This window comes from Papilio machaon, chromosome 23 (genome assembly GCF_912999745.1).
Source record: "Papilio machaon chromosome 23, ilPapMach1.1, whole genome shotgun sequence".
In the NCBI taxonomy this organism is placed as follows: Eukaryota; Metazoa; Arthropoda; class Insecta; order Lepidoptera; family Papilionidae; genus Papilio; species Papilio machaon.
Genome location: NC_060008.1, coordinates 5,456,949 through 5,483,776, shown reverse-complemented (window position 1 = coordinate 5,483,776; position 26,828 = coordinate 5,456,949). Strand labels below are relative to the sequence as shown.

At 37.3% G+C, this 26,828-nt stretch overlaps 4 protein-coding genes across 5 annotated transcripts; 1 reads left to right on the top strand and 3 right to left on the bottom strand.

Moving 5' to 3' along the window:
- Positions 1 to 1,026: 1,026 nt before the first annotated feature.
- Positions 1,027 to 6,489, top strand: LOC106708052 (facilitated trehalose transporter Tret1). Its single transcript, XM_045683835.1, has 4 exons — positions 1,027 to 1,098; positions 1,763 to 1,898; positions 3,707 to 3,879; positions 5,250 to 6,489. The coding sequence occupies exons 1-4, from the start codon at positions 1,078 to 1,080 to the stop codon at positions 6,342 to 6,344; spliced, it is 1,425 nt and encodes a 474-aa protein (XP_045539791.1). The 5' UTR covers positions 1,027 to 1,077; the 3' UTR covers positions 6,345 to 6,489.
- A 1,037-nt stretch (positions 6,490 to 7,526) lies between these two features.
- LOC106708059 (facilitated trehalose transporter Tret1) lies at positions 7,527 to 12,467 on the bottom strand. Of its 2 annotated transcripts, none has more exons than XM_014499531.2 (3): positions 12,220 to 12,467; positions 9,179 to 9,314; positions 7,527 to 8,954 (listed from the first exon to the last, which is right to left on the bottom strand). In XM_014499531.2, the coding sequence occupies exons 1-3, from the start codon at positions 12,259 to 12,261 to the stop codon at positions 7,627 to 7,629; spliced, it is 1,506 nt and encodes a 501-aa protein (XP_014355017.2). In that variant the 5' UTR covers positions 12,262 to 12,467; the 3' UTR covers positions 7,527 to 7,626. The 2 variants fall into 2 exon arrangements, with proteins under 2 accessions (XP_014355017.2, XP_045539789.1); XM_045683833.1 differs by lacking the exon at positions 12,220 to 12,467 and adding an exon at positions 9,583 to 9,742.
- A 1,092-nt stretch (positions 12,468 to 13,559) lies between these two features.
- Positions 13,560 to 15,713, bottom strand: LOC106708053 (heat shock protein 68). Its single transcript, XM_045683822.1, has one exon. It carries the CDS (start codon positions 15,593 to 15,595, stop codon positions 13,586 to 13,588), a length of 2,010 nt encoding a protein of 669 aa, XP_045539778.1. The 5' UTR covers positions 15,596 to 15,713; the 3' UTR covers positions 13,560 to 13,585.
- A 7,435-nt stretch (positions 15,714 to 23,148) lies between these two features.
- LOC106708055 (heat shock protein 68) lies at positions 23,149 to 25,242 on the bottom strand. Its single transcript, XM_045683823.1, has one exon. It carries the CDS (start codon positions 25,172 to 25,174, stop codon positions 23,276 to 23,278), a length of 1,899 nt encoding a protein of 632 aa, XP_045539779.1. The 5' UTR covers positions 25,175 to 25,242; the 3' UTR covers positions 23,149 to 23,275.
- Between the last annotated feature and the right edge of the window lie 1,586 nt (positions 25,243 to 26,828).

Below are 26,828 nucleotides of genomic sequence, written 5' to 3'. Positions count from 1 at the left end.
CTCTGAAGAAATACATTTAAATAAATAAATAAATAAAAATAAATAAATAAATAAAAATAAATAAAAATGTATTTATTTCAAATAGATCTTTACATTTAAGTTGCCGGGGCTTCCCAAAAAGAGACACTTTATATATATTCATATAACATTACATTTAATGATAAATTAAAATAATGAATTTCTTATTCATCTTACTTCTTACTAATATAAATGCGAATATTTAGATGGATGGATGGATATTTAAAGGTATCTCCAAAACGGTTCTATGTATCTCGATAAAATTTGGCATACATGTAAAACATAGTCTGGAAGAACACATAGGCTATGTACTAAGTTTTTTTAAGGCGCGGACGCAATCGCGTGCGACAGTTAGTATACAATAAAATTACGTCATTATGAAACACATTCATGTAGTTTTTTAATTTATGTCATAAATCGAAAAATAAATATTTTAATTTATATAAATTTAATTTTAATAAGCATTTTTTTGTTCTCTAGTCTATTTTTTTTTCTTTAGAGCTAATTAGATTTAAATAAATCTAGACTCAGCATTTTACCTGCGACTAAATGAAAGTTGGATGTTTCTAGACGACCATGTGAAAAGGATAAATAGATATATTAAGCATGTGCATAAAAGGGACAAATAACTATTGAAGAGGTGCCAATGCTGCGCCTCTGAACTTTCTAACTTCCATGGTTAGAAAGGCGATAGGAATAACGTTTAAATTACTAGTGAAAAACTAATGTTTTAGCTCACGTAATTAACGTAAAGAAGGGAATTAAGGAGAGAAAGGAAAATCTTATTTCTTATAAAGATTAAGATCTTTAAAGGTCGAAAAATAAATCGAATCCGAAATCCGAATATTCAATGTATTGGAATACAAAATGAATTGATATCTCTCTAAAAGATAGATTAGATTTTTCGATTATTTATGTGATTCTTAGGTTTTTGAAGCCAATGGATTTATATTGTTAATCTTCCTAACAAAACTATCTCTTCTTTTACAGATCCAGTGAAGGGAAGATGATAAAAAAGGTGAAGTCTGAATAGTAAAAACAGAAACACGAAGACAGAAAATGTCGCCCTTCTTTAGACAGGTTAGTATTAATTAAAATCTCTACTAATATTAATACTAGTCCATACTAATATTATAAAAAAAAAATATTGACTGTTTGTTCGCATTGAATATGCTAGGAAACTTAAACCGATTTGATAATTTAATCCAGCACGGATGAAGTCACGGTCAACTGCTAGTTAACCATCGCCGTGAAATCGTAAAAATCTCAATTTAAGCTTATTAATCAAATACACACGTGATTATAGTGCCAGTTACTAGATACTAGTTGTCGGCCGCAACTCCGTCCGCGCGGAATTAAAAAAAAAAACTTAATTAGTACTCTGTGCGTTCTTCTAGAGTCTAGACTTTGTTCTACATCTATGTAAAATTTTGAAGATCCGTTGAGCCGTTCTGGATATACCTTCTAACAAACATCCATCCATCTAAACATTCGCATTTATATATATAAAAGAAAGTCGTGTTAGTTACACTATTTATAACTCAAGATCGGTCGAACTGATTTAGCTGAAAATTGATGGGGAGGTAGCTTAGAACTAAGAGACGGACATAGGAACTTTTTTATCTTGTGTGCATTTTATTTATTCCACGCGAACGAAGTCGCGGGTAAAAGCTAGTTTATAATATTAGTAAGTTATTAGATATTAAGTGAGAAACTAATTTAATTATTCGACTATATTCGGCAGATGGTTGCAGTGAGCGGCGTGGTGTTGTACATGATTGGTACGGGCGCTAACATCGCGTACCCCGGAGTACTACTACAACAGCTCCGTCTTCCCGACTCCGCTATGCATCTCACACCAGAACACGAATCCTGGATAGGTAACCAATCAAACATACAATTTCCAGTTAGCTGTACCACTCTTGTTACCACTGGAATGACTGAGAATTCGACTTTGTCAGCAAAAAATCGGAAAAATAGTAACCTACAATATGTCCATGAGATAAGCTACCTTCTCGTCAAAATAGGTTAAACCGTTATCGAGGTTACCCGAAAAAAACTCAGCCTTTCGAACATACATAGGTACAGAAAGACAAAAACATCACGTGTACGAAATGTATTTTTTTTTTCTCGATCGATGTTACATATAGACACTCCAATTTTATTAATATGTACTATATATGTATGCGACAGTGGCTCAGGGGTTAAGCACTTGACTTGCAATCTGCAGGTCCTGGGTTCGAATCCCGGCATGTACCAATATGTTTTTCGAGTTTCGATTTACATATGTACATTGTACATTTATCTTGCAACCTGCACATATCTGAGAAGAAATTCAATGATATGTGTGAAGTCAACCAACCCGCACTTGGCCAGCGTGTTTGGCTAAGGGCTAGTTACTCCTTACTTGGGGTAGGCTCCGAGCCCCTCGGTGGGGACGTATAATGAGCTGATGCTGATGATATATGTATTTAAGGTAGAGTGTAAGAGATTTAAAGGGGTTGTTTCCTTCTAAGGATAACAGCAAAAATGTTTCGGGCGTGTTTAAGTGGTAGGACCTACCTGACCGTATATCCGAACATTTTTCACAATTTCAGTGCCAAATTGAACATGTTAATCTTAATACCGTGGGATTCATCTGCCGATTTACTTATATAAAAACACATAGATGTTTGAGCAGTAAAAACCAATGGGTATAATTCAGCAAATTACTTCCACTATCATTACAGAGTTATTTGAAATTACTTTGTCAGATATCATTATAGTATGTCAATGCAAAGAGGTCATATATTATCATTATTAGGTATCATTACAAGTCACGTTATACTGTCATGTTTCTCTAATGACATGTTGACAATATGTGGCATTAAAAATATAAACAAAACATCGACCTTCATCTATATATATATATATAAAAGAAAGTCGTGTTAGTTACACTATTTATAACTCAAGATCGGTCGAACTGATTTAGCTGAAAATTGATGGGGAGGTAGCTTAGAACTAGGAGACGGACAGAGGAACTTTTTTATTTTGTGTGCATTTTTATATATATATATACAAACTTTTACCCGCGACTCCGAAATAAAAAATGCACACAAAATAAAAAAGTTCCTCTGTCCGTCTCCTAGTTCTAATATACTCGTTGGATAAATAGAGGCATAAAACACTATGGTATCTTCAGCATTAAAATTTGTACAGCGTATACGGCGTTACACTAAACATTTCCTACTAATCTTACTCGTACTAATATTATAAATGCGAATGTTTAGATGTTTGTTTGTTTGAAGATATCTCTGTAACGGCTCAACGGATCTTGATGAAATTTGTCACAGATGCAGAACATAGTCGTGAAAAACACTTAGGTTACTTATTAAGTTTTTTTTTTAATTCCGCCCGCGCGGACGGAGTAGCCGGCGAGAGCTAGTCATCACATATTTGACGATGACGATACGAAGGCGATTGTTTAAACTATCATTAATATTAGGCCCACAACAAAATCGTTGGCACCTTTTCTTAAGATAACTCGAGTTGGTATTAAGACAGTTTTTTCGACTAATTTGATATTGTCTACGTCTACGAATAAGTTTTGAATAATAATATTAAAATCAACACGCCAAGCCTCGCGACTAACAGACACGCTTAATTATTTAGTGGAAAAGAAGTCTAAACTATAGCATAATATTTACAGCTTCAATCCTCGGCCTGGCTCTGATCTCGGGTATCTTGGTGGCGCCTTTCAGCCTGCAGAAGTTGGGCCGGAAGCTGACCAACCAGCTGAGCACGTTGCCTGCTATGGGGGGTTGGGCACTGCTGGTGGCTGCTAAGGGACCAGCTGCACTACTCGCTAGTCGATCTTTGCAGGTAAATACGATCCTAATTATTATCATCAGGCAAGAAATGCAACATCTTTTCGAATGTGGATCTATAAAGGTAGAAGAAGACCGAAGAAAGTATGGATGGATTGTGTGAAAGAGAATATGCGTAAGAAGGGGGTAAATTCAGATATGATGGCTGATAGAGATGTATGGAGGAGTACATACTGTGCCGACCCTCCATAGGGATAAGGGCAGGTTGATGATGAAGAAATCAACTTCTTTGCGATATTAAGAATTGTCCATCGCATATATAATAATGTGAATTCATTGTAAGACTTTTAAATATCCTCCTAACTGAGGAGCTCGGAGCATACCTTAAGTATGGAATGACTAAACTTTGGTCGTGACTTGACTTAGCCGCGCTGGCCGTGCTTGTTGACTTGACATGTCTTTGAGTTTATTGTCAGATATGTGCAGGTTACAGGATGTTTTCCTTCACCGTAAAAACGTCGAATAAATATTTAAATGAAAAGTATACCTACTTATCTACTTTTCCTTACAATAAAACTTTAGAAGGAAAAAGAAATAGAAAAAGAGCCATCTTTCCTTCATTTGCTTTCTGTGTTAATTCTAATCTACATTTTTATTTGATAATAGCTTTTACCCGCGACTCCGTCCGCGCGGAATAAAAAATAGAAAACGGGGTAAAAATTATCCTATGTCCATTTCCAGGTTCTAAGCTACCTGCCCACCAATTTTCAGTCAAATCGATTCAGCCGATCTTGAGTTATAAATAGTGTAACTAACACGACTTTCTTTTATATATATACTAGCTTTTACCGGCGACTCCGTCCGCGCGGAATAAAAAATAGAAAACGGGGTAAAAATTATCCTATGTCCATTTCCAGGTTCTAAGCTACCTGCCCACCAATTTTCAGTCAAATCGATTCAGCCGATCTTGAGTTATAAATAGTGTAACTAACACGACTTTCTTTTATATATATACTAGCTTTTACCGGCGACTCCGTCCGCGCGGAATAAAAAATAGAAAACGGGGTAAAAATTATCCTATGTCCATTTCCAGGTTCTAAGCTACCTGCCCACCAATTTTCAGTCAAATCGATTCAGCCGATCTTGAGTTATAAATAGTGTAACTAACACGACTTTCTTTTATATATATACTAGCTTTTACCGGCGACTCCGTCCGCGCGGAATAAAAAATGGAAAACGGGGTAAAAATTATCCTATGTCCGTTTCCTGGTTCTAAGCTACCTGCCCACCAATTTTCAGTCAAATCGATTCAGCCGTTCTTGAGTTATAAATAGTGTAACTAACACGACTTTCTTTTATATATATAGATAAGATTATTAAGTTCCATAAATCAAAATTGTTATAATCCTACATTTTCTATTCCAGGGTTTTGCTATGGGTCTTCAAGCAGCAGCAGCACCAGTGACCATCGCGGAGTACTCCTCACCGAAGTATCGAGGAGCCTTCCTCGCGACCATCGCCTTCTCCTTCGCCAGCGGGATGCTGGTTGCACACATCTTTGGCACACTCCTCTATTGGAGGACCGCAGCAGTCGCTTGTGGAAGCTTCTACGTTGTATCTCTCATTCTCATCTCTATACCACCAGAGACTCCACCATACTTAGCTTCTAAAGGCAAGAACAACGAATGTCGTAAATCATTCAGATGGTTCAGAGGTGACGATGAAGATTCAGAGAAAGAATTGGAAGTTTTATTAAACAGTCAGAAAAAGAAGTTAACACCGAAAGTGGCCCAGTTTACATTCTACCGACAGATGGTTACTAAACCGGAATTTTATAAGCCAACTGTCATAATGATGTTCATGTTTGTTTTATTCCAAATATCTGGAATGACTGTGGTACCGTCTTATACTGTTCCCATGATGGAGGATGTTTCTGGTGGAACTATAGAAGCATATACAAGTATGCTTATGGTTGACGTCGTTAGATTCATTACAGCTGTCATAGCTTGTGTTGTTGTCAACAAGCTGCGGAGAAGAACCGTTCTTTTCCTAGGAATCGTGATCAGTGTTGTCTCCCTTTTGACTGCTGCGTTGCTTCTTTATCTAAGAGACTTGGGATATATTCCAGAAGGATATAAATGGACGCCCGTCGTGCCTACACTATTTTACATTTTTGGCAAAACCCTCGGTATCTTACCCATACCCTGGGCGATCGCTGGTGAAATCTTTCCCCTGGCGTACAGAAGTATCGGCAGTGGTATTTCTGGAATGTTCCTTTCTATTATGTTCTTCGTCGTTGTGAAAACTGCACCGACTTCGTTCAGACAAATAGGTATTAACGGAACATTTTGTGTTTATGGAATCTGCATCGCTATTTGTGGGATTTTCTTGTACTTTTTACTGCCAGAAACAAAAGGGAAGACTTTGTATGAGATTGAATGTCACTTCCGTGGGGAGAAGGAGAAAGATGTGTGCGAGAGAGACATGATGTTAGAACTGCAGAAGGTAGAAGAGGGTTGAGAGAGAGAAATGATAAACAAGGAAATGCTTTCCAGCTCTTGGGCTGGCCTCGTTTGCAGGAGGAGAATTTCGGCTAATTGTAGTTTTAAATAGTAGAACAAGGAGTGATAGTACACAATGTCTGTTTTAACGTAAGAAGGTACGAATGTTTAGGTTTAGGTTTAAAGATCTTTATTTCTCATAAAAAACACAATGTTTCACTTACAATGAGAAAAATAAAAAAAGAAGTATATATAACATACAGGCTTGCGGGTTAATACGTAATATCGATCGTTTTGTGTCGCTATTTAAGTTTTTCTTCTGTCATACGTGACATAACGGTGACATCTAAGCAGTGATGTAATACAACTCTGATATATTTTTTAAATAAACATTAATTTCTACAATTTACCAGAATTTTGGTGTTTTATTTGATATCAAAAATTATAATGAACCTTTCCCTTTTTCCTTTCGTAGTGTCGGCACAGTATACTCTACTCTATCATACAGCAACGTGCGCTAGGAAAGATTTCAATGGCACCCCTTTTTACCATGCCTTCAAGACAGTTTTAACAAGGTTACGTGAGACTGAGTAATTTGTATACATGTGGTATCCTTTTCACTTCAGCGACCATGACGGTCACCTAACCTCGCTTTACCCTAACACCGATACTGGCTCTATAAGCCGTCATATCTTAATTCTTTTACACAATTCTTCCATACTTTATTGGTTATTCCTATGCGCTTGTATTCTTCTTTCTTTTTCTTTGTGTTCTCGTTTATCTACACAAATGTTAACAATATTATAAATGCGAATGTTTAGATGGACGGATGGATGGATGGATGGCTAAACGGATGTTGATGAAATTTGTCACAGATGTAGAACATAGTCTGGAAGAACATATAGGCTACTTTATTTTTTTTTTAATTTCGCGCGGACGGAGTCGCGGGTGATGTCTAGTAAAGAATAAAAGCAAAATTCTATGTAATATAATAATAATAGTACCAATTTTATTATATGTACCAATAACATTTTAATATTCATGATAAAATACCACAAAGTAGTTATTTACATAATATTTCAACTCACAGCCTTTAAATTACAAAAAAACATATTGCTTCAACTTCAAATATATTTAAATCAAACTTCATACAACAATATCTTTAACATACAACACAAGCAAAAATAAATAGATTCTTGTTTTAACTAACTTATCGTTGGTTTCTGAGACCGAATAATTATAAAACATATCGTCATCACTAAGTTGTTTTAAACGGAAATCTTGTTTTCAAAAACCCACGATTAATAAAGTATATGAGAACTACATCTACGCATTTCAGTAATTGCTTTCCCGTTCAAAGGTTGCCCACTCCTATAATCCTCCGACGTCCAGCCTCGAAAACTGTTCTCTATATCTTGAAGAGTTCTATCTTTTGTCTCTGGCATTAAGAAATAAATAATTATAAGACAAACAACCAGAATACCAGCGTAAAGACAATAAGTGATTGGTAAACCAACCGCATCTATCAATACAGGAAAAGATTTTACAGCTACGAAGAAATTTAATGATAAAGCCCAAACACTAATACCACCACCCAATCCTCGATATTCCAATGGAAAGATTTCCCCAGATATAGCAAATGGTATTGAAGAAATACCTATCGTTAACGAAAACATATATGTACCTATCAAAAATAAAGGAATCCATTGATTATCGTAGGGTAATAAGCCATTTTGTTTACAATACAAATAACCAGCTTTACCCAAATAAGATAGTACACAAATCCCAGCTGTACTGAATAATAAAGTCCTTCGTTTCATTGTTTTCATAAGAAATACAGCTAAAAGATTACAGATCAATCGCTCAATGTCTAATGCTACCATAATGACTTTAGCATTCGCCTCTGGTCCGATCAATTGATGAACTATATCCATGACATACGAACTTAAAACATTTATACCGGCAAATTGGAACATCGTATACAAAAGAAACATTATTAAAATAGGCTTGTAAAACTCCGGTTTTTTAGATGTCTTATTTAAATAATTAAATAATCTTTTAACTCGTACACTGATGGTTTGGTTCTCTTCACCAATGCTGGATTTCCTAGCGCTCTTTTGGGCTGCGATTAAATCTTCTAATTCCATTCTTTGTCTTTCATCTTTTCCTCTTAACCAGAAAAAAATTTCGCTTCCTTTCTCATAACGTCCTTTTGATATCAACCAAGATGGAGATTCTGGAGCGTATATAATTAATATTAAACTTATAAAAGTAATAAATGAACAAATAAGTGCGTTCTGTTGCCAACTAAAGTATGTTCCCAATGCGTGAGAGAAAAGGACACCGATAGTGAGAGAAAGAGAGACGCTAGTTAAAAAGGCGCCACGGTTTATCGGGTCTGTCATTTCTCCGATGATGATCGAGCCGAGAGGTCCTAACATGCCCATGGCTATTCCCTGCAGGAACCTAGCGACGATGAGGCCTGCCACATTGTTCACCATCAGCAGCATGAACCAGCCCGTCATGTTGGGTAGGATGGTCAGCAAGTGCGACTTCTTTCTGCCTAATGTGTCCATCAAGGGTGTGATGATAAAGTTTCCAACTATAAGCGCGAAACCGATGATGGAAGCTGAAATAATAAATTTTTAAATTAATAAGTGTTTAAATTTTCATTTCTCTATAGTAGCTAAAATGTTCTTTGTTACTGCGTCGAAATTAAAGCTTCCAGGGCCTTTCTGCATCCCAACCAGTAATCATTTGGCTGATTACAACATAGAATTTGCGAGAAGTAAATGGAATTCTGGATTACATAGGAGGATGCCAGCTGTAACCTCTACAAAAAACTATTCTCACCTATCCATGACTCCTGACTGGGCGTGACGATTATGGGCGAGTCGGGACTGCGCAGAGCGGGGATGAGCACAGCCGCGTACCCTATCACCGCACCATGACCCACGATGTTCAGTGCCACGCTCGCCGTCACGAAGCACTGGAAAAGTATTATATTGCGAACAACGCCATCTAGTGCCAAGTACGAGTTTAGTTTTAGAGTGTTCATTTAAAATGTACTCATATACCCATTTATAAAATTGAATTAGAAAAAAAAATAATGAGAAAAATGTATTCAAATTATTGTCTGTCAGGTCTTGTCAGGTGATGTCCGGAACCGCTGAACCGATATATCAGAAACTACTTTTTTATCCTGCGCTGACGATATTGCTGGCAGCGTCTTTTTTAGAAATAAAAACAAGACTTACAAGAACACATAGCTATTTAAAACGTGCTACATTATCTGTATAAGCAATAACAATGACACAAAACAATGCAAATGTTGGTATTGCACTTTAGTTTGTCGCAAACTCTCTGATAACATTTAACACGCGCCAAACATAGACATAATTGATTTGATATTAATCGAGTATTTACTTAGAGTACAAACACTCAAAAATTGCCTTGACCAAAAAATCAGTCATTTTTTTTATGTCATTTTTATTTGGCGCGCAATTCATTTGAGGTTATGTGTCAAATAAAAATAAACTCATTTAGCACTTGAACGTGTTACAATCTTAAAATGTTTGTTCTGACACTCGAAAATTATCTACGTAATTAATAATTACGATTATTATGACTTGTTATCAACAATCTCATGGCTCAATGTCTTCTAGATTCTAATGGGTGATAAACATTGCTACGTCAAGGTAAAACTATCTTTTTTTTAATTAGGTGATAGATAAAGACGTCTGGTCAACGATGCTTTGATTTTTTTAATTTACCACAGCTTAAAAACATATTGTTGTTGATAGTATTTACTTTGAAAAAGAGAAGAAAATCTGATAGTTGATAATAAAAATATCGAAGGTTGGTTTCTTCTAAAGAATTAAAGGCAATTTTGAAGATTAAAAATATAAATTTATGAATTGAAATGATATGTGGACACCTTCGATTTATGAACTCTAAAGCCTTCAGTTCCAACTAAACAGTTGGACTAAAATCTACTAGACTTCTAGTTATTTAAAAAAAAAAATGGGACCCATCTGCAAGCACTTCCTTTCGATTAAAATAATTTTTATCAAAATCGGACCACCAGGGGCGGAGACTCGCAGTAACACACATAAAAAAAATACAATCGAATTGATAACCTCCTTCTTTTTGAAGTCGGCTAAAAATAAACGGATTGCGACAAAATTTGAATTAACAGGTTAGATAGTTCTCAGTTTTTGTTAAAACTAAAGGTGTGTTGACTTAATTCTAACCTAGTATTATTCGTGGTGTTACGATTGAAATTACAAAAATAAACAACGGCTCTATACGTCGTAAAGTCTAAGACATCGACTACATATTCACTTGTGAAATTACATACGCATAGGCATATAAATATAGTCATTTAAACAGTTTAAATCTAATCAGGGAAATATCGATAACTTACTTGGTAACAAGATTTGCAAAATCAGCAATTTTTTTCTCAGATATAAAATTATCTTTCGTTAAAATATTACGTACTATTAATTAATAAGCCGTGCACATATATATTAAATAGGAATGTTTTCCTTTTTTATTATTAGGTGGTAAAGAAGCAATCATCTAGTTTCGCCAAAATAGCGACGCGACCGTTGCCCATGACAATTGCAGATACGTTGCCTACCTTTAATCAGCAAAGGAAGGAAAGGACAGAAGGAGAATATTTCCCCTTTCCTATGCGTCCCTTTCTCTGTCAAATCTAAAACCCCTTCCCATCCTTTCCTTACAAGAAAAAAGTGGGAGGCAAAGAAGATTAAAATTAGACCTCCGGTACCACAACCACACTCATCAGACGTATCGCGGAATTACTTCTACTTCACGCCTGCCTTCTGTGTGGTAGTTTGTCCCCTTAAAAGGATGGTTTGTAAGCCATGTCACTTTTAAATATTTCTAATATTCCATCACAAAATTAACTTTAAAAAAAAAAGTTTTTTTTTACCTTTTCAAATTTAAGGCGAAAGTTTATCTTCACCGATTTTTTTTTAATATATCAAAAGATGGCAAACAACTAAGTTCACCTGAATACGCCTAAATAGTGAAGCGACCGATGTCCATAAACATCCGCATTTGCAGATGCGTTGTCTACCTTCTATTGCGTCTATTTAACACAATGTAAAAATTAAAATAGTCTCATGAATATAAGTTTATTTAAAAGTAAAATAAAAAATAAGGATTTAAGATAACAGCTGTCTTTCATTTCGTATATTATTGTTGCATGCTGTTGAATTAAATTTTATAATGTTTAAAGTACTGCCATTTAAAATCAACGTGATTTACATTTATTAAAATAATAGCTTTCGCCCGAGACTCCAGAATTAAAAAAAAAACTATCTAAACTTTCACATTTGAAATATCAGTAAGATTTTATATTAACGAAATAATAGAATAGTCCCAAAAAAGAAAAAACTGTTTGAAAAATAAAAGATTTTTTAAATTATACCATCTTCTAATTATATAAAGTGACATCTTAGAGATAATTAATTAAATTAATTTTAAAAAATAAGTTTATAATTATAAGTAATAGTTAAAATCTTACTGAAATTATAAATGCGAATCTTTAGATGGATATAATGTTTTTTTTATATGTAAATATATAATAGTTCAAAATTAATAAAGAATAGTTCGTCATTTGTTTAATACAAAAAAATTATTCACCTAAATAACAAAACCTTTGTCAAAAATTAAATTTATTTATTCCTAGTCAAACTTTTATAAACATAACTCTTTTTTTTGTAGCTCAATTAAATTTAAATTTACAATTTTTCAATTTATTCCAAACCCACATCTTAGTAAAAAAGCTCCATAGTACTTACGATCTCAGACTTTTGCCTTTTTCTTTTTCAACGATAACGTAACAGATTATAAACCAAACTTACCTGTCGCAAAAATGGCATATATTTTGACTCGCTTTTACTCATTTTCACAATAAGGTATTATCAAAGTTGAAACATGATATTTTTTTTTTCTTTTCACGTTTTAGAGTTCCGATCAGTGTAACAGGCTGTAGGATTGTGTCGTATCTCAAGACTTAAATGATATCCACACGATATAATACTGTGAGATTAGATTAATTGTTATTTGTTCGTTTAATATCAAATGCAGTGATAACTTGCAATGTGACGCAAACGTTAATGATTTAACAAAAGAAATAGAGAAAAGAATTATAAATAACTTTCTAGATCGAGAAAGACTTACGAATTACATTTCTAGGTCCAAAGATATCATACTAATATTATAAATGCGAAAGTTTAGATTGAATGGATGGATGTATGTTAGTAGCTATCTTCAGATCGGCTCAACGAATCTCGTTGAAACCATAGATGTAGAACAAAGTCCGGAAGAACTCATAGGCACACATATATATTTTTTTTAATCCTCGAGGACGGAGTCACGGGCAACAGTTATTCTATAATAGACAGAATAGAGGTCATACTTTTTCCCGCGTTTTTTCTAAAAATCATTGTGTTGTTGTGGAGATCTTATAAGGCTTTAAATAAAAATACTTCATCCCACTTTAAATAAATCAAATACACTTCGTTATACTTTGCTAGTTTTTGTTTTCTAATTGTACATGTTTTTGTGGATTTTATATTTATTAGTTGACGATGTTTAATTTATTTTTCGTCTATAATGCGGTTTAAGAAATGAGCCAATTGTTGCCATATTGTGACATATCTTGGTGATCGTAGATTGCACTTTGCAAATTAATTTCTTTATCGAAATTTATAATCCTGTAATTATGATGTAAGTTACAAGCTACTAGTTTTTATTTCCAATTAACGAGTTAAACAAGATAAATTTATCAACAAATATTATACAAATCTACAGCTGATATGATAATGCTGAAATATGTTTCAGCCTCCAAATTAATTTTATTCAATAATAATTTCAAATAGATTACTCGATAAGCTTTTTTAAGTTAACTTTAATGTTAAGACATCAAATAACTATTTCTTACAATGCAGGCTACACAAGTCAGCCTTTGCCCGACTGTTTAACCTGCAAAATGTAGTTTTGTCGCATACACGCAATGTATTGTAGTTTTGAGACCTAAAGTTATGGTTGGGAAGAGTAAAAGAAAGCATTTAATAATTTAATTTTTTTATTTAATAGATGATGATTACAGACGATTTAGCTTAAAATAAATTATCAGTCTTCAGGTACATTTATCAAACTTAAAAACAAATATCACAAATTATAAAAAAATACTGATAGTCAACAAAATTTAAATAGAAAGCAACTTTAGTCCACTTCCTCCACGGTGGGTCCGCTGTTCCGGTTTCCGTACATGCCGCCAGGCATACCTCCTCCCGGATATCCACCTGGCATACCTCCTGGGTATCCACCCGGCATACCTCCTGGATGTCCACCTGGCATACCTCCCGGATAACCACCTGGCATACCGCCCTGTGGGCCGGCTTGCGCACCGCCGTGCATCTTGGTCATGATGGGGGAGCAGAGGCGTTGCAGCTGTTCCAGACGGTGCTCGTACTCCTCGCGATCGGCTAGTGTGTTGTTATCCAGCCACTTTAGCGCGTCGTCGCACTCGCGCCGCGCCGTACTCTTGTCCTCTTCGCTCAACTTGTCTCCCGCCTCGTCCAGCGCCTGCTTCACGCTGAACACGTACGACTCCAATTGGTTGCGGGCAGATACCCTCTGTCGCTGTTTCTCGTCTTCTTCTCTGTAACGCTCCGCCTCGGACAGCATGCGGTCGATGTCGGCCTGTGACAGCCGTCCCTTGTCGTTTTTGATCACGATGTTCTTGCTGCGGCCCGTGCTGTTCTCCTTGGCAGACACGTTCAGGATACCGTTGGCGTCCATGTCGAAGGTGACATCTATCTTCGGAACGCCGCGCGGCGCCGGCGGGATGCCGGTCAGGTCGAATGTGCCCAGCAGGTTGTTGTCCTTGGTCATCGCGCGCTCACCTTCGTACACCTGGATGGTGACCGCGGGCTGGTTGTCGGAGTACGTGGTGAACGTCTGGCTCTGCTTGCACGGGATCTTGGAGTTGCGCTCGATGATCTTAGTCATCACACCGCCGGCGGTCTCGATGCCAAGCGACAGCGGCGCCACGTCCACCAGCAACACATCCTGTATCTTGGAGTCCTTCTCGCCGCTGAGGATGGCGGCCTGCACGGCAGCGCCGTACGCCACGGCTTCGTCCGGGTTGATGGACAAGTTGAGCTTCTTGCCGCAGAAGAAGTTCTGCAGCAAGCTCTGCACTTTCGGGATGCGGGTGGACCCGCCTACGAGCACCACGTCGTGGATCTGGCTCTTGTCCATCTTGGCGTCCTTGAGCGCTTTCTCGACGGGTTCCAGGGTACCGCGGAAAAGGTCAGAGTTGAGCTCTTCGAAGCGGGCGCGGGAGACGCGTGTGTAGAAGTCTATGCCTTCATAGAGCGCGTCGATTTCGATGGTAGCCTCGGTGCTCGAAGAAAGCGTGCGTTTGGCGCGCTCGGCGGCAGTGCGTAGGCGGCGCAACGCGCGCGGGTTCATACGCAAATCCTTCTTATACTTGCGCTTGAACTCGTCCGCGAGATGATTCACAAGTCTGTTGTCGAAGTCTTCGCCTCCCAGGTGTGTGTCGCCGGCCGTCGCTTTCACTTCGAACAAGGAGCCCTCGTCAATGGTTAGAATTGATACGTCGAAAGTACCACCGCCGAGGTCGAATATCAGAACGTTGCGTTCGCCCTTCAGATTCTTGTCCAAGCCGTAAGCCAGCGCGGCGGCCGTGGGCTCGTTGATGATACGCAACACGTTCAGGCCGGCGATGGCGCCCGCGTCCTTTGTAGCCTGCCGCTGTGAATCGTTGAAGTAAGCCGGCACTGTGATGACAGCTTCCCGCACCGTGCCGCCGAGGTATGCCTCCGCGGTCTCCTTCATCTTTGTTAGTACCATGCTGCTGATCTCCTCTGGCGCAAACCTCTTCCTCTCACCCTTGAACTCCACCTCGATTTTGGGTTTTCCGCTTTCATTGACCACTTTGAACGGCCAATGTTTCATGTCTTGCTGGATCTTGGGGTCGTCGAATTTGCGTCCTATCAGGCGCTTGGCGTCGAACACTGTGTTGTTGGGGTTGAGGGCCACCTGGTTCTTCGCCGCATCGCCGATCAGCCGCTCCGTGTCCGTGAATGCTACATAAGATGGTGTGGTTCTGTTGCCTTGGTCGTTGGCTATGATTTCCACGTTGCCATGCTGCCAAACTCCCACACACGAATACGTCGTTCCCAGATCTATTCCAATTGCTGGCATTTTATTATATTTATCAATTCAACACTTGTATATGCACACAATAATATTTTACTGCTTGTAAACAACTCCGGTAAACACCGAACTCCTCTCTTCGTTCTCTTTGAATCGCGTTTCAAATATGACTGACTTGCCGCGCCGTCGCCGCGCTTTTATATTGAACCAATAAAAGTCTCGAAACGTCGCGGAGCTGCGAGAATCAACCAATAATAAAACAGCGCGCGTAGAATGTTCTGGTGTGACGTCAACAACGATTCAAAACGTTAAGTTAGAAAGAGACAAACTGAGAATCGACAAGAATTGAGGTCGTGGTGATACCACACCTACACTTTTTACCGCAATATTGGGGAAATTTACGCAACGTTTAAAGAGATTTTTCCAACATCACTTTTCGAAACTGAATTTAAAAATAAACCTTGTTAAACCATGATATCTTTTATCACTTAGATGAACGTTTTAATATTCAGATTTAATCTTACTTATATTTTAAATGCGAATGTTTGGATTGATGGATGGATGGGTGTTTGTTTGAAGGTATCTCTAGAACGGCTCAATGGATTTTGATGAAATTTTGAATTTTTACTAGCTATTTATTACTGTTTTTTTAATTCCGCGCGAAAGGAGTCGCGGGCCATAGCTAGTACAAAAGAATAAAGATAAAATAGGGAAAATTGTTATGATCATAATCGTATGATAATTTAAAATAATAGGATAAATTAAAATAAAGTAAAAGTGAATAGAGTAGAATAAACGTTTTTTGACACATAAAAAAAAAGAAAACCATAATTTCACTTCTTAACTGAGTTGGCTTATTTGAATTGAAACCTATTTCGTATTATTTTCTTAGCAAAGGTTTTAAATTACCAATCAAAAAAGAACACAAATTAATTACTGACAACCATACGTCTATGAGTAAATCAATTTGTTAAATTGAAGTTGAACGAAATTGGGAAATTTAAATCTTTTTGTTGCCATACCACAGAATATTCTAGAACATTCGCGAATGATCTAGGTTAAACCGTGCGAGCAGAGTACAGACTCAATGTGCGATAAAGACAAACATATATTATCGACGCAGACAGAACCGAATAAAGTTCGGTCCTTTACTAGAAATTCTAGAAATTACTAGAAATTTTCTTTTTCAATGAAATATGATGAAACTGGAATCTTTTTTTTTTCAACGTATTTTATCTTTTGCAGATTCTTCCAATATTACTTTTTGGTTTCTTGTGCTGTTAAAATCTTAAATTATTTGTCTTTGATTTGACATTTTTTATTATTAATTTTAGATATAGTTTGCGAGATATAGATGGCGTGATCCACAATTAAATTATTTTAAGGGCTCCTCCTTTGAAACATAAATTGTAATTTACATCCGATTATTTGAAACTGATAGAATAGAATAATTAATTATTATGACTTCGAGCTTTGACCAACATCTTGAGAAGTTCTCGCTAAACAGTTGGATTAAGAGCCCCATGCAAAAGGTCCTTTGTTTGTTTGTTTGTTCCTCTGCATAGGTCATAATATTCCGCAGATGGTTATGCACTATTTTTTCATATAAAATGTATTAATTATTTAACTGTATTTTAATAAAAATTTTGTATAGGAATTAAAACAATACGTGAATGAAATAATCTTACGAATATTAAAAACTAGCTTTTACCCGCGACTCCGTCCGCGCGGAATAAAAAATAGAAAACGGGGTAAAAATTATCCTATGTCCTTTTCCTGGTTCTAAGCTACCTGCCCACCAATTTTCAGTCAAATCGATTCAGCCGTTCTTGAGTTATAAATGGTGTAACTAACACAACTTTCTTTTATATATATAGATGTGAATGGTTTTATTGGATGATCAGATGTTTGTTTGTAGGTATCTCCGGAATGGCTCAACGGATCTTGATGAAATTTGGCACAGATGTAGACCATAGTCTGGAAGAACACATAGGCTACTTATTATTTTTTTCTTTAATATCGCGCCACAGAAGTCGCGGCTGACAGTTAGTTATAAATAGATTTAAAAAGAATTGTCGCCAAACAGCACAATATCTTTAGCCTGGATAATGAATAGGTTGGCGTACGTATCGCTCATTGGTCTGATAATTTTCTTTTGTTTTGTCTTATGCCAGGAAGAAGTTTAGCCATAGATTTACCACCGTGAGGCGTAAAAATGCCACTAACATCAAATCTGTTGGTATTTTCAGCCGACTTCAAAAAGAAAGAGGTTATTTTGTTTTTTGTTGGGATAAATTTCCCAGTGTTGTCATTTACCAAAATGACATTACGAAAATCGACTCTCTGTACAACTATATTAGAAGTTTTACTTGTATAAAACATTTTATCAATAGGTTAAATATATAGGGGCTTAGTTTTACCATTTCAACCATTATTTAAATTAATATTTTCTTTTATTACCTTGTCTCAAATAAAATATGGAAAAAAACTACGTTTTCAATGACAATTAAAATCTATTCTAAATTGAATATTAAACTAAAATACATGTAATTGATTTAAAATATATAGTGTTTTTAATTACAAATTTAGTGAATTTAACAAAATAATTCAGATTTTGTTATTCTAGATTCTAGAATATACGCGAAAGTCTTTCGCGACCTCCATTCAAAATGGAGTTGTGCGAACGCGGCCTTTCTGTTATTATATTCCTGATAATATATATTTTTTTAACAAAGTATGATTATTTCAATTTATACATTTCATTATTATCTTGTAATATTACTAATATTATAAATGCGAATTTTTATATGAATGGATGTTTGTTTGAAACGGCATACGGATATTGATGAAATTTAGCATAGATGTAGAACATCTGAAAGAACACATAGGCTACTAATTATTATTTTTTAATCATTCCGCGCGGACGACGCCGCGGGCGATAGCTAGTCTTTTTAAAACAAGTATTAAGTAAGATTAGTGTAAATTAAATATTGTCAAAGGTACTGGTGCACTATGGGAACGATGAGACGATGTTTCATTTATATCGTTTTACATAATTTTTGTATAGAAAAGTGGATCACTCGTTCAATGTCTCAAAATTATTAGCAAAGTTGCAGGTCTGAAGAAATTTCTAGAAATCTTACAAAAGGCGCGCAACAGTTGTGCAGTAAAAGAGAAACGAATTACACAGCGGCGCGGCGTCTAGAAATTTCCACCCTTCGATGGCTATGGGGTAGAAGTTTCTAGTAAATATAAAATAAATCAATCTGGAGTTTACGAATACGTATTTTATATAATGTACTTTAATTTAATTAATCTAAACAAGTAAATTTTTATTCAGAGAGATTGTTCTCGATCTTCGAAGATTATAATAAGCTTTTAGTATTTTATTATTTAAATGTTTCAGTAAATTGGGATTGGATTGGATTTAATCCCATATCTACAACTAGAGACATCATTCAGGGAAAATCAATAAAAAAGCAAATATAATTATTATTTTATTTATTTATTGTATAAATTTACATTATAAAATATTTATCACAAAATGTGATCATGATGGTTCACGTTCGTACCTCGTTACAATCGGACGCTTGTCTAGTAAAGCTCGCCTTTAGGCAGCCGTGTCGTAGAGTCCATATCAAGAGTTCATAGAGGTATGTTACCTCTTTTTTTAGTCAAAGCCGTGTGTGATCTCCATATCGGTGGAGCTAGAGCTGTAGTTAAGCTCTGATTTGTCATAATAAGTGAAACTCGCCTTTAGGTCAAGTCAGTATAACTGGGCTGGTTATTAAGAAAACATATGATATCCTAAGGAAGCCACAATTGGCACTTACATAATGCAAAGATAGATAATAAGATAGAAAATAGCTAGTTGATCCCACGACGGAGCCTTTTATTCTTGGAACATCTTGGGATCAGAGCTTCGAGGCTGAGTTCTCCCTCTGAGTGCGGAAGTTCCACCGCCGAAGTTCTTTGCTGCCCCCGACGCTGCTATCCGCGACTCGTCGTCGCGTCTTCTATGCGATTTAACTTGCGGTTAGAATTAATCGCCGCAAGTCGTATCGACCAGTAGATGCGACTAATTCCAAGATTTATGTTTAGTGGACACACATCTTGGAATTTTGTTCAGCTGGACTGGATCACTGCTGGAGAGAGTCAAGTTACCGGCTCCAGCACTGCTCCCTGCCACTGTTTCTCACGTTCCGTAGAACTCAGCTCCGATCTGGATTGGACGCACAATAAATTTAATCCGCTTAACTCCAAGTCTCAGTAAATTTTAAATCATTAGGCAAACTGGATGGTTTTCTCCGTTGCATGAATGTCTCGTGCTCTGCTTGAACCGCTGATGCAGATTTTTGAGAGACGAGATTCTTCTTCCGCCAGTTTTCCGATGGTCTGGTCATCTTCTGTTGAAGACTCGAACTTGATGGAAGCGAAATCGAATGCAACCGTGGGTGGTTAGTCCAAATTGCCGAACAATTTCGAACAATCATGACGATTGTGGCCAGTCACGAGACTTGTGTTTCTGAAGGGAGAAAGCCGTAAGCCATGACTGTATATTCTTCAGTCACGTCATGACGAGTAACTCCCTTGTAGTAACTGACGCCTTTGCCAACGTTTGCCAGGCTTTTATACTCGATGGATGACCTTCAAATAACACCTACAACATCGCTTCGAGTTCTAGGAATACTGCGAATCAATCCTCGCATAGGGTGGAGAGAGACGGGATGCTGCGAGTGGGGTGAGGATGAAATTACAGGTATCCTATCAATGAGTATTCTCCCCGATTTTAGGGAACCTAATGTTGTTTACACCATAAGAACATTTACGTGATGATTCGGAAATGAAATATAAAATGGATCGTAGGAAGTTTTTAAATAAATTAAACAATTATACCAACTTTATAATGTATAGACTAAAACGTCAGCCTTATGCAATATGCCAGTGTCAACGTAATGGTGTTTGACACTGTTTTAGTTTTTTAAATATTATTAATTATACAAAGCAAGCCTTCTTATAATTTATAACAATAAAATAAAAAATAAAAGAATCCGTACCTATGTAAAATAAATGTTTTTTGAAATGGCAATATTATAGAACATTCTAGAACGGTGTGGCAACACGGTCGAGGTGTACTAACTATGAGTTATTGATTAGAGCAGCACCGCCGAATTCTCTGTCCCTTTCGCATAGAAACGGTGGAGCCTGTCTTCATATTTGAAATAATAATTTATGTTTCACATTTTTTTGATTACTGTAGAAAAAAGTTTAAGATAAATAAATGAAACTATACAAAATAAGCGTGTTACAAATAAGGCATTACAATTCAGAGAGATGGAGCCGAAGAACATAGCGGTTCTTCTAAAAAATCCTTTTTATTTAATTAACCTTAGATTTCTATTGCTAACAAACCGTAGAAAAATATGTTGTTACTTCTGTAACATGTAGATTTACTTGGACAATGAGGCAATGGAAATAGTGTCCAAAAAAAACATTATTTTCCATTTTCTCACTTACTTTAATTCTCCTGAGATGTCATCAAAATATATAAACAGTTTAAATTGACAAACGTTTTTCAATAATAATACATGCCGCCATATTATTGAACTTAGTCTATCCTGATGATCACCCTTAGGGACCATTAAGCGTGGTAGCAGTTTTGTACTCTATAAATCATAATTTTTATTTCCACCCCTAAAAAGATAAGAGTCGTGATTGCGAGTAGTTAGCTACTAAATATATATACATCTCACCTAGGGTTGCCAATTATTCTTTGTAGTTCAGCATTTTATTAATATTTTTAGTTAACATACATTATAATTTTACATGAAACTAATTAGAAATATTCTATTTTCGATAATAACCAAGATACATAAATTAAATTTTTCTAAGTATTAAATATAAAACAAATACTGTGCTTTTCGTTACTTGTTATACGTGACCGACGATATTTGGTTATAACAGAAGTGTTTATAATGTAAAAATCAATGTATTTAATTTTTTTCTATCAAAAATTCAAATGTTTCGTGAATATGCTTTTATTTATAAATTACGTTGGCAGCCCTAACTCAATTCCACCCTGTAAATATACTTCTATCTCTTTCCAACAAAGACGGTGGAGCCTGTCAGGAGGAATTGAAAATAATATTTAAATTTATTACTTCACAATGTGAGTTAGCAGTTTTCTATGATGAGAGTTCTCTTACTTTTTCCCTTAATGTGGAGAAGCCTGACAATAGAGATATTTTTTTTTTTTGTAATATATTCCGAGAAAAAATACATTTTGTAACTAAGTCGTAGATGGGGAGAGTAAGTCGTCCTAGGCCATTGTGGTCATAGTTTTCAACGTCCCCACTCGTAACAGAGAATAATTAACTATTATTAATTTGTTAATAATTGTCATTAAATTCAACAAGGTACTCCAGTTTAATTTCTCATTTCCTCGATAGGTGGCGACAAGGGCCATGAGAATTTTATTGCAAATGTTAGATTCTCTGCCATCTCTTGGTGAGGGGAAGAAAATTAATCGTTTCAAAGCCTGCTAGTTGTGTTGTATTGTCACTACCACACTGAAGGTGGCGCTGTACAGTTTTAGTGGAAAAATTAATATTTTTTAATAATTTGTTTATCACCGACCTATCTCGAACTCCGTTCGTTTATAATTTTCCTAGGCTAATTGTGAGTAAAAACACTAGGTGATACAGTTACTGTTATTTTTCTGTAGGTAACTAATTTTTTTTTGGTATGATTAAATTTTGATGCAGAAAGGTTAAAATTACAAGTAATTCTGGCGCTAACCCGTGAAAGACATAAGCATTAAAAACATTGGTACTAAAAAACTCATCATCATCTCCTTGTCCTCAGATCGGGGTATGTTTCGTCATCTCAGTCCTCACTCCCTTCTTGTATAATCTTCTTGTATATGTATAATCTTTCACGCAATCCATCCATCTCTTTTTAGAAATACTGGTACATGCAAATAATGTATGTTTTTCTCTTTTATTTGCAGTCCAGTTTGCACGTACCAGCTTTCACATATAGACCGTCAAAGATGGCGCCACTTGAAGTGCTTCATTTATAGCTTAGCAGGAATATAAACCAATACGACATATTGCGGAAAAATATGGAACTACTTCTTTTGCGCACATTAGAGTGACGTAATAAAACATGCGATTGAAGCGCCCCAGGCCAGGATTTTTATATTCTTGGTTAGATTATACAAAAACTCATCGTTATAACTGGGTCAGTATAATTAATTATCACCTGTGATTAAGGTAGGATCGAACTTTTTGATGGAGAAGTGTATGATCTGACGACAATAAACAATATCTTGAAGCATAGAAAAATCTCGATATAGCATATAAGCATCACCGGCACTTTGTGCTTCAGGCTTCAGTGATGTGCTTTTAAGTGTACTATAACTATAACCATAGTTACCATCTTTGTAATATTAACAATTTTTAAATTGTATCTTACTAATTTCTAAAGTAGATTCGAGAAAGTAATTTTGACAAGTGTGGGTTTCGATTGCAATGACACTTGTATTTCGTGAATCATTTGTAATTTGTTAAAAAAAAACACAGAAATTAATATGTTTATATTTTTTTTATTTCGGTATTTACAACACAAATAAGCTGTATTGAGCTTACAGTGATACAAAAATAAATATCAGTCTTAACGAAACATATCACGCTTTAAATAACCATTCGTTGAGATCAATTATTTGGCTCAATCCACTTCTTCGACAGTGGGTCCCTCGCGCTGTCCTCCCGGCATACCGCCCTGTGGACCAGCCTGCGCGCCGCCGTGCATCTTGGTCATGATGGGGGAGCAGAGGCGCTGCAGCTGCGTCAGGCGATGTTCGTACTCCTCGCGCTCGGCCAGCGTGTTGTTGTCAAGCCACTTCAGCGCGTCGTCACACTCACGCCGCGCTGTGTTCTTGTCCTCTTCGCTCAATTTGTCTCCCGCCTCGTCCAGCGCCTGTTTCACGCTGAACACGTACGACTCCAGCTGGTTGCGAGCGGCGACCCTCTGCCGTTGCTTCTCGTCTTCTTCTCTGTAGCGCTCCGCCTCGGACAACATGCGGTCGATATCAGCCTGCGACAGCCGTCCCTTGTCGTTCTTGATCACGATGTTCTTGCTGCGGCCCGTGCTGTTCTCCTTGGCAGACACGTTCAAGATACCGTTGGCATCCAGGTCGAAGGTGACGTCTATCTTCGGCACGCCTCGCGGCGCCGGCGGGATGCCGGTTAGGTCGAAAGTGCCCAGCAGGTTGTTGTCCTTGGTCATCGCGCGCTCACCTTCGTACACCTGGATGGTGACCGCAGGCTGGTTGTCGGAATACGTGGTGAACGTCTGGCTCTGTTTGCACGGGATCTTAGAGTTGCGCTCAACAATCTTGGTCATCACTCCGCCGGCGGTCTCGATGCCAAGCGACAGCGGCGCCACGTCCACCAGCAACACGTCCTGTATCTTGGAGTCCTTTTCGCCGCTGAGGATGGCGGCTTGCACGGCGGCGCCGTACGCGACAGCTTCATCGGGATTGATGGACAGGTTGAGCTTCTTGCCGCAGAAGAAGTTCTGCAGCAAGCTCTGCACCTTCGGGATGCGAGTGGAGCCGCCTACGAGCACCACGTCGTGGATCTGGCTCTTGTCCATCTTGGCGTCCTTGAGCGCTTTCTCGACGGGCTCCAGGGTGCCGCGGAAAAGGTCAGAGTTGAGCTCTTCGAAGCGGGCGCGGGAAACACGGGTGTAGAAGTCTATGCCTTCATAAAGCGCGTCGATTTCGATGGTAGCCTCGGTGCTCGAAGAAAGCGTGCGTTTGGCGCGCTCGGCGGCCGTGCGCAGGCGGCGCAACGCGCGCGGATTCATACGCAAATCTTTCTTGTACTTGCGCTTGAACTCGTCTGCGAGATGGTTCACCAATCTGTTGTCGAAGTCTTCGCCTCCGAGGTGCGTGTCGCCGGCCGTCGCTTTCACTTCGAACAAGGAGCCCTCGTCGATGGTTAGGATTGATACGTCGAAAGTACCACCGCCGAGGTCGAATATCAGCACGTTGCGTTCGCCTTTCAGGTTCTTGTCCAAGCCGTAAGCCAGCGCGGCGGCCGTGGGCTCGTTGATGATGCGCAACACGTTCAGGCCGGCGATGGCGCCCGCGTCCTTGGTAGCCTGCCGCTGCGAGTCATTGAAGTAAGCCGGCACTGTGATGACAGCTTCCCGCACCGTGCTGCCAAGGTATGCCTCCGCGGTCTCCTTCATCTTTGTTAGTACCATGCTGCTGATCTCCTCTGGCGCAAACCTCTTCCTCTCACCCTTGAACTCCACCTCGATTTTGGGTTTTCCGCTTTCATTGACCACTTTGAACGGCCAATGTTTCATGTCTTGCTGGATCTTGGGGTCGTCGAATTTGCGTCCTATCAGACGCTTGGCGTCGAACACTGTGTTGTTGGGGTTGAGGGCCACCTGGTTCTTCGCCGCATCGCCGATCAGCCGCTCCGTGTCGGTGAACGCTACATAAGATGGTGTGGTCCTGTTGCCTTGGTCGTTGGCTATGATTTCCACGTTGCCATGCTGCCATACTCCCACACACGAATACGTCGTTCCCAGATCTATTCCAATTGCTGGCATTTTATTATATTTATCAATTCAACTCTCGTAAATGCACACAATAATATTTAACTACTTGTAAACAACTTCGGTAATACCGAACTCTTCTCTTCGTCCTCTTTGTATCGCGTTTCAAATAATATTAAACTTCCCGCGCCAGTGCCGCGCTTTTATATTATACGAATCAAATTCTAGAAACTTCATATCGTTGCGAGAAGCAGCCAATCAGGTGGCGAATAGTATCGAACATTCTAGAACCGAGTGAGACCGACCAATGGCAGCGCAGTGCACAAAAAAGGTTCGGATCGATTCAACCTGCGACGTAATGATAGGGATGCCATATGTAAACGTTTTGCCAAAATGAGCGGGAGTTTATTTTGAGCATTTTATTAAGGTTTTTGATTAACTTAAATTTGTAATCATATTATATATTTTTAATATGGTATAAAGGTTTTTTGTACTTGAGTTCTTTTGTTAAATGAGCTTTGCCCAAGTAAATTTTGAAGTAAATTTTGAAATAAAAAAACAATTGTAACGTATCCTAAAGAAAACATATTTGTGAAAAACAGTTTATTGTATTGTATTAGATTAGACGGTTATCCTTTAAAAACACCGTATAGAAACACCATAAAGTACGAGAATATTCTAGATTTTTCCCTAAACCGAGACACTAATGTTGCAAAAAGCAAGAAAACAGTCTGCCCATTTCAGTCTAGTGGTTAAGGTCAATAAATAAAATACACAAATAGGTTTTATTACATACGATGCTTATATGTCAAGAACAAACTAGAATTTGTTTCTATTTTTATCTTACTTATATTATAAATAAGAAAGTTTAGATAGATGGATGGATGTTTGTTTGAAGGTATCTCCAGTACAGTTGAAATTTGGCATAATGGATGAACACATATGGTTACTAATTAAGTTTTTTTTAATTCCGCCTGGATTGAGTCTTCGACAGCTAGTATATTTTTTTTAAATTCTAGAATAGGCAATAAATTAAATTATACAAACATTTACTAATTATTTTACAAGTATATTTGTCTAGTTAACCTCTTTTAAAAAAGAGTTATATAGAAATCGTCCAGAATGCTCCGTGAATGAGTTGACGGAATTATTGTTTACTACTCGACTCGGTATGCGTTGCAATGCCAAAGTCGTCATAACTTCAGATAAGAAATATAAATAAACAAATTAATACTCATGAGTTTTCACTGTACAATAACATGTTGTCTATGTTTTTTTTTCGGAGGAAATGAGAGGCACAATAATATGTTTTTGTCGTAAAAACTTTCTCTGGAGTCTGTTATCAATGGTTAAGTCACTTAGACGAAAATACACAAACAATTATTTTTTCATAAAAAAAAACTAAAGACATGACAATCATCTAAAAGCTTACCTCTTACCGTATTATAGATTATTTCTAGTAATTAATATAATATATATTACCTAGTTATAATAAAGCTTTCTAATGGCAAAATAGTTTTTGAAAACCGACTAGTAGTTTTTGAGTTTATTCGTTACACAAATACAAAAATACCTACAAATCTATGCTCTGTATCTTCTAATATATAAAATTCTCGTGTCACAGTTTTCGTTCCCGTACTCCTCCGAAACGGCTTGACCGATTCTCATGAAATTTTGTGAGCATATTCAGTAGGTCTGAGAATCGGCC

Coding starts and splice junctions, on each gene's coding strand:
- LOC106708053 (XM_045683822.1), bottom strand. CDS start 15,595: ATGCCAGCAATTGGAATAGATCTGGGAACGACGTATTCGTGTGTGGGA.
- LOC106708055 (XM_045683823.1), bottom strand. CDS start 25,174: ATGCCAGCAATTGGAATAGATCTGGGAACGACGTATTCGTGTGTGGGA.
- LOC106708059 (XM_014499531.2), bottom strand. CDS start 12,261: ATGAGTAAAAGCGAGTCAAAATATATGCCATTTTTGCGACAG. Junction 9,315..12,219: donor ATATGCCATTTTTGCGACAG/GTAAGTTTGGTT, acceptor ATACTTTTCCAG/TGCTTCGTGACGGCGAGCGT. Junction 8,955..9,178: donor CAGTCAGGAGTCATGGATAG/GTGAGAATAGTT, acceptor TTATTATTTCAG/CTTCCATCATCGGTTTCGCG.
- LOC106708052 (XM_045683835.1), top strand. CDS start 1,078: ATGTCGCCCTTCTTTAGACAG. Junction 1,099..1,762: donor TGTCGCCCTTCTTTAGACAG/GTTAGTATTAAT, acceptor TATATTCGGCAG/ATGGTTGCAGTGAGCGGCGT. Junction 3,880..5,249: donor TCGCTAGTCGATCTTTGCAG/GTAAATACGATC, acceptor TTTCTATTCCAG/GGTTTTGCTATGGGTCTTCA.